Source organism: Pezoporus occidentalis, unplaced genomic scaffold, assembly GCF_034315485.1.
Source record: "Pezoporus occidentalis ecotype Australia unplaced genomic scaffold, CSIRO_AGI_Poc_V1 ctg38, whole genome shotgun sequence".
Taxonomy (NCBI): domain Eukaryota; kingdom Metazoa; phylum Chordata; class Aves; order Psittaciformes; family Psittacidae; genus Pezoporus; species Pezoporus occidentalis.
The window spans coordinates 3,534,240-3,549,942 of NW_026915702.1; the positions used below are offsets into that span (position 1 = coordinate 3,534,240).

The 15,703-nt window shown below is 36.1% G+C and overlaps 1 protein-coding gene and 1 long non-coding RNA gene across 4 annotated transcripts in view; one reads left to right on the top strand and one right to left on the bottom strand.

Moving 5' to 3' along the window:
• Positions 1–15,703, top strand: part of PCLO (piccolo presynaptic cytomatrix protein) — a 358,200-nt gene that overhangs the window by 294,163 nt on the left and 48,334 nt on the right. For 2 of the 3 annotated variants that reach the window (XM_062631954.1, XM_062631955.1), the window contains 4 exons: positions 1,774–1,954; positions 3,168–3,362; positions 4,623–4,805; positions 14,733–14,874. In XM_062631954.1, coding sequence (XP_062487938.1) covers positions 1,774–1,954; positions 3,168–3,362; positions 4,623–4,805; positions 14,733–14,874 — 701 coding nt within the window. The remainder of the gene's footprint in view (positions 1–1,773; positions 1,955–3,167; positions 3,363–4,622; positions 4,806–14,732; positions 14,875–15,703) is intronic. The other variant, XM_062631956.1, reaches the window with a different exon arrangement.
• Positions 4,659–15,703, bottom strand: part of LOC134170534 (uncharacterized) — a 37,302-nt gene continuing 26,257 nt past the window's right edge. The window contains exon 7 of the long non-coding RNA XR_009967293.1: positions 4,659–4,796. This is a non-coding gene — a long non-coding RNA (uncharacterized LOC134170534). The remainder of the gene's footprint in view (positions 4,797–15,703) is intronic.

Consider the following 15,703-nt stretch of genomic DNA (forward strand, 5'->3'; position numbering starts at 1 on the left):
CTCAAAGTGTCTCTGCTCATTCTACATTTGAATTTCACAAAGAAGGCACTCAGTTCAGCTCCAGTTCCTCTTTGTAACTACAAAACTGAGCAATCAGTGTCACTATTTGAATAATTACTAAAATAAATGTATAAGAAGCAGCTACATGATTACTTATTTCCTGCATGCTGCATCAGTATTCTTGTTGAGTTCAGCATGTTTGCCAAATGCAGGGCTTCACTGAATATCTATGTCATTGATATTTAGAAAACAGATGCTCTGCAGCTGCTTACAGGAAGGTTCACACTTTTGCCTACAAATATTTTTAATCTCTAGAACTATTTTATTTATTAAATAATTCAGACTTAAATATGAAAACAGTTTTTCATTGAAAAAAGGAACAGAAAAGACTATCCAGTATATTTAAGGACCAGAATGTCCAGAGGAATCCTGTACCATAACATCAAATATGGGATTTCCAAATTGTGCCCTAAGTACTTACTTGAATAGGGCCAGCATCACTTATTTGCACCAGAAGGCAAGTGGCACGTCTTGGTTCACATCCATGGAATATGAACCCACTTCTACAAAGCTGAGACCTCAGCCTATACTGCCTATTGGGAACATTGTCAGTCATACTGTCTTCCAAGTCATTCACAAAGCTATGACCAAAACTGCAACAGGAAGCATGCTAAATAGTTATTCTGTTCAGATTAAGTATAGACCTAACTGGAAAGACCAAGACTGGTCATATACAGCCTATGAAGCTGAAATGAAAAAGGTGTTTAACCTTTTAGAAACAGATGTGAAGAGACTTCCCCATTCTTAAACTTGAAGATGCTTTCTTTTATATAAGGTCTTGCAATAAACATTGTTCTGTGAGGTAATTCCACACTTTATTTGTCTAGCAGTTTTAAAACTTCCCTATGTGACATTAGCTTTAATCCTCCCACCTCAGAGCCAAATGCAAGGCTATTTTTGTCCTTTCCTTCATTAAAGACTATTATGACTCCTTAGTCCTTTACATCACTTGCCCCCCTTAGCTATAAGACCACTAAAGGGAGAAAGGCTCTTTATTGGTCCCAGTGCCTATTATTTTTATTTCTTTTTTCTTAAAGAAATTTCACAGAACACCTGCTAACAATGCAGGTGAGCTAGAGCAGATTTTAGCTACAGTGTTAGGGCTTTTTTAGCCAATATTTTATTTCATTTTAGCATTGCCATTGCATCTTCCTTTCTTTTTTCGCCAGTGAATTTCAAGGCCTGAATGGCCTATTGAATTCCATTATTTTAGTGAAGTGCAAAGGTATTCCTATTCTGTTCTTTTTGCTACAAATTCTCAATATGTGGATTTTTTAAAGACTCAACAAGTACAGAAGGGAGAAAACAACACTGGTTCTCTTAGAACATGTTTATACAGAGGCAAAATGACCAGATGTCTTTTTAGTCTAGCTCTCAAGCTCGTGTTTGCAAGCTACCCTTTATCTAGCCATCTCAGTATGGAGCTATGTCTAAACTCATAATCCTTACAGAGGTCCTGCTGGAAGGTGTATTAGTCCAGACACATTGATACACTAACAAATGTGGGTTTGGGATCAGGATCACAGCTGATTTGTATGAGGTGAGGTCAGAGCATGGGCAGAGGGTCCTGGATCTCTTAGCATACAGCCTTATACCCTTAATTTCTTAGATTTGTTTGCATGGTCTGGTAACACAACTGTAGACCCTTCTGCTGTACATCATTATTATTAGACCAGATAGAGACCATATGTTGTACTTCTGATTTATTTGTAGGTTTTGATTGAATTATCCAGTGTCTCTCAGCTTGACAACACTCCTCGGTGGTACCCTCTGAAGGAACAGAGTGAAAACATTGATCATGGGAAATCTCATTCTGGACAGAGTAGCCAGCAATCCCCAAAACCATCTGTCATCAAAAGCAGAAGTCATGGAATCTTCCCGGACCCTTCCAAGGGTAGGAATGGCTTGGTGCACCTCTTATGAAATGTTTTCCCAGATGATGGGAAAACCTTTGCTATATGTAAGTTATAATAGAAAAATAAAGTTACTGCTGTGAAGTTTGTATACACTTTTATTAAAAACATTTATCTCTGTGATTAATTAATAGGAACCAAGGATTAATTTGCCTTCATCTGAGAAAGCCAGTTTAATGAGTAACTGTGCCCTTAAAAAAAAACAGTTTATAAGCTGTTGTGTTTTGCACAACTACTATAGATTCTGTGCCACTTTCATTTTTCTGGTAGCCTTGGCCAAATTCAATGCATATTTAGCTTTCTATTTTTTTAATGCTCATTAGATATTCTATGGCATTATATCTTCTGGAAGTGTCACATTAAAATTTTATAGTATAACAATTATGCTATAATAATGCATATGCATTTCCAGTCAATGATAATGGACTGTAGCATATCTCAATTGTATTGGAAATCAGTGGAGCTGATATAGGAGGAGGATTATACTGGTGTTTACAAAAGCAGAATTGATCTCAGTGTCTCCTGCTCCAAGAAATGTTATCTCTCCTTTCTTTTTTTTTTTTGCTTCTAAGTAGTCAATGTCAGGTTGCTCACTTAAAACACAGTATATGTGATATCAGAGCAAAAGCTATCCCAAATAGCACCCAGATAAGACCTTCAGAGTATTAAGACTCTGTTCCATCTCCTCTCTATTTCTCTGTGTAATGTTTTGCTTAGGATTTGTGTCTATATGTGAGATCTATGTCTAATTAAGAGGTTAGTCAAGAAGTTCTTGTAAGTTAGGCTATGGTTTTGGCCAGGGTATTAATCAGAATAAAACTACATGCATTAGCTAAGTATTTGGTACTGCTGTAAGTGGTGCTATTTAGTCTCTACATACTAGAGAAGTAGACATTGGAAAACAAATTAGTCTTTAGGCTACTCTATTATTCCACCAGTGTTAACCAGCACACGAAGTATAATACATAGGTGATAGAAAACCAATAATAAACTAATTATTTCCTAGGCCAGGAAAGAGTGAGTAAGTAGAAAATGGTGCTTCATAAGATTTTTCTTATCATGATATATCCCAAGACTTTGAATGGCATTTCACAGCTTAACCATTATTCCTTGTCCTGGAATGCAGCCAGAAAGAAAATGTCATTCTTTGGTTTTAATAAATGCAACAGTTGTGCTTCTTTATTTTCTTGGTAGACATGCAGGTGCCCACCATTGAGAAATCCCACAGCAGTCCAGGGAGTTCCAAGTCTTCCTCCGAGGGACATCTACGCTCTCACGGTCCATCTCGCAGCCAAAGCAAAACCAGTGTCACTCAAACTCACCTCGAAGACGCTGGGGCAGCCATCGCCGCTGCTGAAGCAGCTGTCCAACAGCTTCGTCTTCAACCAAGTAAAAGACGCAAATAAATTCCTCAGCATGGCAGCTTAATGTTCATCTGTTGCCTTTTTCCCTGCTGTCCTTCCCTTTTCGGCTATTTTCTTTTCTGTTCTTGGCACACTGTGCTCACTCTGTTCAGTGTCTGTGTGCCTGTGTGTGAATACATATAATTACAATATACTCTCGTATTTAGAAGTCTTTTATTTATTTATTTATTTTAATTTATGTAGACTGCAGTGAAACTGGCTGTTTCTCCATCAGTCCCTTCACTCATGGTTTATGATGTTCCATGGTTGTGCATGACTCACAGAGAATTCCATTGTGTGGTGGTGCTTTGATGTCACTTTGATGTCACTACCAATGAAATAATCAAAACCTGCAGAGATGTGGCTGCCAGTTCTTCAAGTTGCACACAAATGTTGAGAGCACATTAAGACAAAATATATCTATAAGTAGTAATCAAGGAGGAAAGTACTATATACGCAAAAGAAGACCTAAAGAAAAAAAGTTTTTTAACTACATGTTTGAGATTTCTATTTTTGAAACACAACTGTAAATATCTAGTTTTTTTTAAGGAAATATAAAGCAACCTTCTAACTATCTCAGATAATATGTTAATGATGAGTAGAGCAGTGTCCTGGGTTCAGCCGACAAACAGCAACAGACAAAAACATCTGACACATTAAATACGAAATTGTTAAACACACAAAAGCCATTAATAACATTAGATTTCAACAGTGTATCAAGTTAGCAAAGTCAAAGGGAGTAGAGAGCTAGGTCAGATGACATAGTCAGTTCCATTCTTCTAGTAATTTTTGTGCCATGTATTATTAAAGTCAAAATAGATTTCATCTGACAACTTGAAATAGATTAATAAATTAAAACTTTTCCATTCAAAAAGGTTGCTCTCCAGAATATAATTCAGACCCATGTCTGATTGCTAGTTGATGGTTTAGTTGATGGCAAATTAAAACTCTCTGATTGTGGAAATATTGTGTTTGTCTTCAGGCTTTGTTGATACGCCATAAAGTTACCATGGTATAATACAAAAAAACAGGGGAAAATCATTTCCCTTGTCTTCACCATCATTAATAAAGAAACAGCCAGTTTTAATACTCTTTAATGCTGTGCATGTGGTGTCTCTTTGGTGTTTGAAAACACTACTTACTTAAATACAGAAAAAAAACCACTTCTGTTTGCATGAATAACATTTAAGCTGGTTCCATCTGAGGATACATACTCTGGGTTTCCATTTCACCCACACTGCCACAGCAGCACATAAAAGCGGTCAGTCTAATCATGCCAGGAAGCAGCACAGACACAGCATAGCAGGAGTCCTCCCTATTCAAAGAACTCAGTCTGACAATCTGCCTCCACCAGCCAATGACAACAAAGACCAAAGCCAACTAGCCCTCAGGAAAGTGATGTCTGATGGACCAGTCAAGCCTGAAGGAGGTGAGCAGAAAGACATGGTTAAGAAACAAATCACATTCAAAATCCTTCTTGCCATGTCTACTAATTCATTGTGATATTTAATTATTTATTTTACCCCTCCATTAAGTGCTGTAAATGTTAACATGAATCAAGAGCTCTGCTTGATTTTTCCACTTCAGCACATAAGTCCAGAATGAAAAACTGTGATAAGAAACATTGCAAACCAATAAATGTGCACTTCCATTCCACTGAAGGACTTAGACTTCTGTTAAAAACGGTATAGATTTGCCTGTGTTGTTGCCTAATAAAAAGCATGCATCCGAGCTGGTCTGCATAAATATGATTGAACATTTCTTGTACTGTGACAAAAAACTAATTGCACATTTTTGCTTCTGGAATTCTAATTGGGACATTAACAATTTCTTTTTCCCCTGCCAGCATAGTTGTTATGTCAAAAGTCAATAATATAGATACTTTTTCAAACCAGCAGCGGAAAGGAGTATTGTATAGCTCAATCTCTGGATATCTTTACTACCAGCTTCTTAAAAAATGTTTTTTTTTAACTGTAGACACCTGTACATCAAACCTAAATCATCAATTTCTCCCCTCATCACAAATAAAGAGCCAGAATCTCAATTGGTTCAAATTGGCACTGTTCTTTTGACTTCTGGAGTGTTTTGATTATTTTCATGGAATCCGAGGGATTATCCCAACAAATTTACAGACTGGACTCCAAGATTTTCTCTTGGGCTGTAATCCCTTCTCAAGCTTTCATGATTCCTGAAGGTTTTTCTGTCAACACCATTGCATACTGTGGGCAGTACAGTCTGGCTGAGAAGGTTGTAGGAGTGTGACACCTTGAACAATATACCCTAAAGGCAATGAGTCATTAAGCACATAATGTTCAAAGTTGTTTGTTATGAGAGCCTTAACAACTTTCCATAATATATATCTATCTATACACTCAAACACATATTGTCAGACTCTGCAGCTCAGCTCCAGACATTCAGTTCAAGCAGGGGCCAGAGGATAACATGGTACACATTCAGTCATTGTGACCGAAAGGCCCATCTTATTCCTAGGATGTATACCATAGAAATCTAAATAATTCTTATGATCTTTTGAGGTGTCTTAGCTGTAGAGATTTATCACAAACACTTGCAGTCCTGTGATGCCTTTTAGCACAGACAAGCAATGCTTGTGATACATGGTTGAAACAAGGTTCACATACAGTTGTATGATAAGGAAATAGTAGGGTGTTGGCTTCAAGTACCTTTGCCACTGAACTTTTATACTTGCTTCTTTATTTTTAAAACTGCAAAAAAAAGATAGGTGTCGATATGCACTTGGCTCAGCAATATTAGAAGCATCATGGAGAGTTGTGGGAATAAAAGCCCACATTAATATCATTAATATATAAGTGAAGTTAGAGATACTGTGGAGAGACATAGTACTTTTCCTTTTACATCTGACAACAGCTTTCAATTTATGGAGTTCAGTGGAATGGAGAGGTGGTGAAGGAAGGAGAGGTTTCTCCTGCACCTTAAAAATTCTAAAATTTGTGATTTTTGTGAACAATGTTTAGGGATCATCAGTTTGCAAAACCATTCCTACAGGGGCACTGCATGGTTGTGATAGCCTCCTGCATTACAGCCTACTTTATTTTACTAATTTATTATTCCTTTCTTTCTGGAAAAGAACCCCTTATGAACTCATTTTATGGACTGGAACAGTCATCTTGGCTAGGTAGTACCTTTTTGTCAGTAAGTCTCAAAGCTTGTTATTAAGGGAGACATTACAGACAACCCACAACATTATTATAATTTTTTTACCATAGTAATTTCTCTCTGAATTTATCAGAGAACAGCACCTTTTCAAACAACTGCATATTTTTTGTCAGCCAAAGCACAAGAGGGTGATGGGAAAAATTCTATGATGTGAGTGATCTTCATCCCTTCTCTACCTGTGAGAATTCCCAGAGTTTCCTCCTTTAACTTAGTCTCTTTTAGTTTAACTGGGACTTGAAAAAAATAAAACAAAACAAGAACCCTCAGTCATTCTTGGAATGCCCCCAAGAAATCTTCTCTGCTTCTGACTCCTAGGATCTTTTCAACTGGATGTACTTCGTCAGTTATTATTTGTATGTCTGATGAGAAGTAAAAATGAAATCATAAACAAACCCAGCACGTATGGTATACATATTATATTTTGTGTATGCAAAAGACTTGCATCAGCTTAAGTTTATTGGACTGAACTATTTCTGTATTCATTTTAAACAGTAAAACATGTATTCTAATAAATCTGTTTTAAAATTAAGTTGAAGCTACAACAAAAAACATTGGTCTTTGTTCAGCACCTTTGTAAAAGCCAATATTCAACTGTAGCATTTCATTAAAATTAAACCCTGAAGTATAATCTTCTTGTTGCCTGTGAGAGATAAAAGTGTGATTTGCAAAGAAACCAATTGCATAATACACAGTCCCGTCACACCCCTCAGAAAGGAACAATAAGATTTCAGAGCCAAACTTTTGAAGGCAGGAGTTGCAGGGGATCCAAGCCAGAGGCAGAGAGCAGTGCCTGTGTTTGAGTTAATTTGATTTTGTTGTTGTGAAAAGTATGAATCATTGCCAATTACACATTCCCATAAAATTAAGCACATTGCTTTCAACATAAATCTGTGTATTAGAGTTTATACACCAGATTAGTCAGTTCTAGAGATAGTGTAAATTGGTCCACCTCCTTTTAAGTCAGTAATTTCTTGAACAGAAGGATAATTCCATTATATGGAATTTTCTTGGTAGGTCACTTTTGTTTAAAATAATTTTAGTGTTCTTCTAATATGTGAGCAGTTAGAGATATTCAAATTATCAGTTCTCTGGATATATGCATATAAAACAGTAGGTGCATTTGCAATATAGTTATTTATTGAATTTATGCAAAAGGCCTTTTCAAAATCAGTTTATAGTTTTAAAAGAATGAACTATATACTTTGGTTGTAGTGACTTCCAATACCATGTGTTTCAGTTAGAAGTCCAAACATACCTATTGAATTACCATTTAAGGTAATACAGACAGTATATTTCTACAGCAGTTTCTGTCTATTTCTCCTATGTTTTTTACTCAATAATAGAAAAGGTTTTTTCAGCCCCAAACCTCTGGGAATTTAAAATCACATTTTCTGGAAAACCTCCAAAGCTAATGCATGAACCCAGAACCTATTTATTTCTCCCATCTCAGAGAGAAATATTTCATCTTCTACATTGTAAATTTTCCATCGTGACACAGAAGCTTTTCTGTGGTACACACTAAAAGGAAACTACTTTCTAAATACTTGTGCCAAGTGATTTTACTGTGCAGAGGAATGTCTACTATGAAAGCCAAGATATTGCTAGCACATTAAATCCATGATAGAGATCTGAGCAAGGGCTGTGTAATTTCTAGATGCTTAGCTGTAAGAAACTAAAATCAATAGGAATTTTCCTTATCACTAAGTTCTATTTACTGGTGTTAGCAACAATGTTGAGTGAAAGGAAATTGATTCCTAGGTTCTATAAATCTTTTTTATTAGATATGATTATGAATTTAAATACCTGCTTATTTGGGTTCTCTTAGGTCTATACCCATTTTCACACTTTCAATAGGCAACGCCATGTTTTAATTTCCTAAGGTAGTTTAGGGTGTTTCCTTCACACTTTAAGTAATTCACTGTCCAAAGCTGGTCTATGCCTAGCTTCACTAGTCTCTTAATTTCCAAGTTAAATGGACCTTCATATTCCTACAAATAATACATTTCCAAGAATCATTATCAAAACAAGAACAGTTTGTCCCCACTCTCCACAGATACCAATAATCTGAGGCTGTCTTTTGATTCTTGTTTCAGTCTAATAGCTGGCACACTTTGCTTTGACTGTTCCTGCTATTTATTCTTCCACCATTTTAAGATGACATGTAATTTCAGGAAATTGCTCAGATTCTTCATTTGATAACTTATTTCAAAAGTCTATTATATGGTAGTCTAATCCTATGGAGCACATGGAAGAAAATTATTTCATCAGAATTGCTTTGCTGGGAAAAGGAATGCTATCACCACAGTTTGAGTGCTGTTCTGCTATTACTTCAAATCGTAAATAGCTCTGTAAAGAGTTGTGTTGAAATTTCACAAAATATCACTGCTCTGTGTGTGGCCAAAGCTGTGTCTAATATACAAATGTGAGGAATAATATACAATAATATTCAATATGAGGAAGAGTGAGGAAGAGAAACTTTCAGAACTTACCAGAGGTATATGTTTTTGATCACTAGCTATTAATGTATGTCCATTCTAATGACAGTTCACAAAAGATGCAACTAGTTGCCCCAACAAAAGGGTTTTACACTGCAAAACAGACTAAGCCTGGACAGTACTTGCTTTCAGTCCTATCAAACCCTTCATGAAAACAGGTAAACTGGCATATGGGGGCAGTTGGAGGTTTAAGCACTTGAAATACAAGTTAACTTGAGAGTGAAGAGCAGACAAAATTCTGCCAGAAGACGCTATGTGTGGCATGCCCTGTCTGTTGGTCAGCAGATAACTATCCAAGGCAGATCAGTGATTTCACCTGCTCCCATAGGCTTGCGTCTCTTTGAGATGAGTCAGCATGTTGTTATCAGCATTTTTTGTCATCTACAGTTTCTCACAAGGCCACCAGTTATGAAGAACAGCTTTTTTTCAAGCAACTAGAGGAGAATACTCAAAACTTAATTCTGAATGCAAACTCAAAAGCATTTTTCCCTCCCCTATTTTGTTCAGAAATAGGACTTTCTTTCCCAGTGGGTTTTGACAGTTTTATTTCTGCACCTGGTCAGGTATCTGAAAAGGGAAACAATTACAGTATAATGCTCAGAAGTGAATTCTACTTTAGTCTGCTGTTTTATCCAGAGGAACCACAGAACAGCATGGTCCTATTTTTCAAATTTAAGTCTTTAAAACAAAAAAGAAAGGTCCATTCACTGTAGAAGAATGGCTGGAGTGGCTGACAGTGCTGGATTGCTTCCAGTTTGCTGTTGACAGATTTGACAGGTCATGGCTATAGGTCTTGTGTGAATTATCCATATCCCTTCTTATGTTAAGTTCTAAAAAAGCACCTTCTCTGTTACAAAAACAGACTTTTCTGAAAATTAAGTGAAATCCTATGGCTTCCATTCTTTCCTCTCTTGTTGATTATAACACAATATTTTCTTTATACTAGGACAAGTTTTGTACATTTTCCTTAATTATAAAGATTTATTTTCTAACGGGGTCCATAGGCCAAATCATAAGCGAAAGCATATTTCTGCCATAGACACATTCAACTAATATTGTACTATGACTACTAATAATTTAAAAAACAATAAATTAAAAAAAAATAATGGAGCTGAAAGGTGAGGTCAGTACTAGCCTCAGTTTTCTTGAATCACCTATTCTTTTCCAAGAAAACGTAAGGGAATACATGGTCAAATATCATTCTGCCAAAGGAAAACTCGTTGGGATTTTTTTAGCTATAAAATACTGAGAACAAAAGGAATCTGCTTAACCATTTTACTTGTTTTCTTGAGAAACCCTGATCCTTCAGCAAGTATAACATTATGATCCACTTTCTTAGGTTCTGCAAGAATTACTGTAGGCAATCAACACCTCTTCCAACCCATTTATATACTGTTCGCTAGAATGGTTGAGCTGAAACTTTTGCTCATCCCATCCTGTACAACAGACAGGAAAGCAGCATCACTTAGAGGCAGCATTAACACCACACTGATAGCTACTAAATATGACATAACTACCCATTATTACACCTTCCAAGCAGAGAACATTTCATTTCACTGGGGGAAATACCAGCTAAAATATTAGCAGATGAAAATTAAATCAAATTACAACAGTAGCTTTGTATTTTTCTGCACTATTTCAGAAGAAGCAGCATATATTAGAGTTTTAAACTTTTATTTCTAATTTGGGTTCTTTGTAGTTCAATGTCTGGGCAGCCCACACATCACTGAAATTGCAACACGATAAACTGCATAAAAAGCTCATGGAGAAGGGGCTGGAGGGAGGGAAGTGGTATCTCCTCTCTCCCCAGAAGTGGCCAAATGATGATGCTGGGTAATGACATTCAGTTAAGCTTAGTCTCTTCCATCTGCTAAGACTTGAAGACACTTTTCTCTAAAAAAGGGAAGATTTTCATATGCCTCATATGCAATTGACAGCAAGGTCTTGCCTATGAGAAGTATTTAAAAAGTTTCCTAAGCTTACTAATTGTTTCTAAAAAGTCTTTTTTTCTCCCTAAGAACCAGGAAGTAATTTGAAAAAAATAAAGGGCAAGGAAGCAATGAAACAATCCTTCCATACTCTGTATACTTAAATGACGGCATTTTCCTTTGCCTAAGTTCCTATTCAGATAAATGTTGCAGATTTAAATAAAGCAAGACTATACTTTATAGTATCAGGTACCTCTGTGATACTAGAAGAGATTCTAACCTTTGGACCAGAATGAACCCATGCGAAACTATTCAACTCTCTACAGATCAAGGCACCTCCTGCCAGAACCTTTGATGTCAAAACCTGAGAACTTAGGCATTTTTAACATAGGCATCTGTAAGTAGAAGTTTTGTAACTGAGAAGTGAACCAGCTTTAATCTCACTTTAATTACTTGTGCTATATGTTGGTAGCAACACAACCGGGCAACCATGGTGGCAATTGCTCTGATACTTACAGGGCTTAGAGTCATAGAATCATTGAATACTTAGGGTTGGAAAGGACCTTAAGATCATCCAGTTCCAACCCCCCTGCCATGGACAGAGATACCTGCTACTAGATTATGTTGCCCAAGGCTCTGTTCAACCTGGCCTTGAACACTTCCAGGGGTGGAGAATTTATCACTTTCCTGGGCAACCCATTCCAGTGCCTCACCACCCTTAAAGAATTTCTTCCTTACATACAGTCCCTAATGAAGAGTCCCTCCCCAGCATCCTTGTAGACCCCTTCAGATACTGGAAGGCTGCTATGAAGTCTCCACACAGCTTCTCTTCTCCAGGCTGAACAGCCCCAACTTTCGCAGCCTGTCTTCATACAGCTTCATAAACTTTACACAGACTAGCAAAACAAGAGGAGTACCACAGTGAATTCAGACTTTCTTCTTAAAGTTCTTAAGAAAACATTTGTGTTTGTTCAAAGAGAAAGGGGAAGGCTGCAAATGAATGTACAAACTAGTCCCTTGCACGTGAGCAGGGACTTTCAATGCAGAGTATAAATCTAACCATGGTTATTTTAACCGCAAGACAAATTATTGCCTGGCAGCAAGCATTGATACATCTGCAGAACTTGGAAGTTTCCTATATAACCAGCTGTAGAAGCTTAAAGGTCCAGATTTTTCTGTAAAAATACAGCTATATAGAAAATATGTGTGTCTCATGTGTTATGGAGGTCTTTGTATCCAGATTCTTAATTTGTCACAAAACCAGGTGTAAATCTATTTGTGGATTTCATCTTGTCACAAACTGATTCTGTAGTACGTCGCTTTCATAAAGTAGGCAAGGAAAAAAAACCCCAAAATATTAAAATTCAGAATTTTCAAAATCCAGTCATGAATCTAAACTTGGATCCATTATAACCATTCACCAAGAGATCTTATGGGGGGAAAAGGCATCAGTATAGGAAAAGATGTAAATTAGTGAAAACAGCAGAGAAACTAAAAATACATCATACTGAATGTATCATCAGGATAAATCTGTTTCAAAAGAAACAGCTATGTTTTGATTATAAATAGATGTGGCAAAACTTCTAAATCATTTATAAAGGTTTAATTCAAGATTTTCTGGCTTGAACTAAATTCTAGGTGTTTACTGGTTTTAGAAATCCACCAGTAAAGAAACTGCTTCAGTCACTAGTTTTTACACCAAACTCAATAAAAATAAGAGCCCAATTATGAACCACCCTTTCAGCCACATATGTTATGAAGTTCCATGCTACATGAAGAAAATTTACGCCTAAGGGAAGGACTAAAGATGTTTTTTTTGTGCTGGCATAATACTGCCTTGGCTTCCATGGGCCTTGCACATGTATGACTTAAATAACATAAACAAATCCTCAGAATCCCAAACAAAAAACACCAGAAGTTGTACAGGCCACATAAACACTATAAGAACTAAGGTTAAGGATTAGTTTGTGACACCCACGAGATATCCCTCATTCAGGCTGTTGAATAGAGGGCAGCTGGCAATAATGCATTGTAAAGGAGAGTTTTACCTCTCTTCTCTGAAATCTTGCTTTTGCCCGACCTTTCCCAGAACCAGTTTGCTGACATGTCACCATAGTCATAGGAATTCACTATCACAAACTGAAAGTGATGAAGCAACCGCTGCTCACAGCTGCCTGAGCAGGACACAGTGCTGTGCTCTGGGTCTCTGCTGGAAAATATGAGTGGTTTTCTCTTCAGATGAGATACTGAGAGTATCTGTTAATAACATCATGATTTTACAGGTTATTAGATTTATTAACATTCAGGAAGATAACCTATGATCAATGTATAAAATCATAAAATAGAGCTGAAGAACATTTTTGTCTGAAAATAATTTAAACTGATAGATTCCTTCTGTGCCTGTAGGCAATAGTGAAACAGAGGAGGCTAATAGAGGCTTAAAAAAAGGTGATGTGGGAGCTCGGTTTAGCAGTGAAAAATCACTTTGCAGAGTAGTTCTGTCTTAATTCACAATTTGGCTTAAGGTTTGATGAGATGTGATAACATTCTTCTCTTCTAGTTTCAGTGAATCACCTTCAACAAAAATATTATTCATTCAGTCCAACGAAAAAAATATTTGTTGCCAGTTTAAGGCAAGATACTGTTGGGGCTCTGGCTCTTATTTGAAGTAATTTCCATTTAGAGATTTGACCAATTTCTTGTTTAAAGAAGAACATCTTTAAATGCTTGCATTAAAGTTTCACAGTTCACCAAAATAACATAAAACTTCATTAAGTATTCACAGAAAACTAACTTTACAAAAAAATATTTTTTATCTTCAGTATGTACATTCAGTCAGTTGAAATAGATGAAACATGATAATAGCAGATATAAGAGAGGACATTTAACAAAAAAAACCAAAATCTGTATTAATATTCCCAGACAACTGTGTTATTCAATATGATAATGTCTACTCTATTGTTCCTGTATTAATTATTATGTGTAATGTCACTGTGTCCTGTTTGGTTTATATTTCTCAACTTGCTAACGGCTGAATACTGGAAGATTTATTCATATTGTACAATAATATAGAAAACACAAAATAAGGCATCTGAAATAAAAGTAACACATGCTGGTGTACAGTTTCTACACCAAATGGCCTTAAATGACATTAAGGCATCTCCCATCAAAATATGTGCATTAATATTCTAGGTATGTGGTAAGAGAGATCCAGATAGGTAGGAGCAGTTGAGAAATATAATGCAGTAGCTCTGTTACGTCTGAAGAGGGATGGAGGTCTTCATACAGTCTCTGTGAGAATAGATGGTGTACATATATTTCCCTTCAGCTTCATCTCCTTCTCAAAATCACCAAATGCAAAGAATGTTTCATGAGGAATATAAGGAAGGCTCACTGTGACTTTCATTTTCAAAAGATTACCATATGAAATCTTTCAGATGAATAACTGGTTTTCTGAAACTTTAATCTAACCCATTGTTTTTTTTCCTTCAGGCTGTTGATTTGAACTATTAACATGACTGGAGAAAAAAAAAGTGGTGGTATACTATTTGATTTAGAACAGGTTATTCTTTGTGAAAATAATATCTGGGAAAGATGATAACACAATACTAGAATGTAAAGTAAAAAAGCAAAAGCGTTTGCAACTTATAATTTTGATAAATTAATTTTTTTCTTTAACATGGATGGTACAGATATCTTTCAAGGTTTTTGATAATCCATTGTTCCCACCCTGTACAGCAAGGTCTACTAATCACCGACCTGCAGAAAGTTCTGTCTCCACTGGCTCATCAGCCAGTAGCTTTGGCAGTGGATACAGCATGGATAGCGAAAGCAGCAGCAGTGCCACAGGAGATAATAATCTATTCCCCATCCCAAGAATGTAAGGCTTTTCCTTTAATATACTGTATTCTCTGTGCACTATGTATAGCCCTTTCACTTGCTAGAGTTTCTGCTCTATCAATAGAAAAAGTGTTGGATAGGCTGAGTTTTAAACTCTAGTCAAAATGCTTTAACCATAGGAACATTTACTCATGAAGCAAAATAAAAGAATTCAATGGTGACACTATGGGAAATGTTTAATAAGGTAACTAATTAGAGTACTTGCCAGTATTAAATAGTTATAAATATCAAGGGAAATTAATCATTATATACAGTTATACACAGCTGAATAAATCTTGTCAAGTCTTTCTATTTGGGAGATAATTTTTTAAAAGACTCTTATCCAGCTGTAATGTTTCTGAAAGTTATTTCTGCTATCACCTCTAATAAGGACCAGATTGTCTATAGCTTTGTATTGTGTAGCCATTTGTATCTGTAAAATTATATTAATTTTGAATTCAAAGGTGAAAAACAACAGAACAATGTGTAAGGAAACATGGAGATAAATAATTCTTGTACCATATTTGTAACATACGTCATGAAGGATTACCTCACAGAAGAAGACAAGATTAATTTTCAGTTAAAACTGAATTTAAAATAATTTTTAAAATTGACATTTTATACTAATTTTTCAGTTCATTGTGAACTCGAACAGCTTCTGTTTCTGCTGTGAAGCATGAAGCTGACTCCTTGGTAGCAAAGAATTGCACTGACTCTTTAGCCCCAAACAAATCACATGCATCTGAAGATAGTGCCTTATATTTTCTATCACAGCATTTCAGAGTCTTAAGGAAAAAAGACAAACAGAAGCAAAAATATCTCATAGTAGC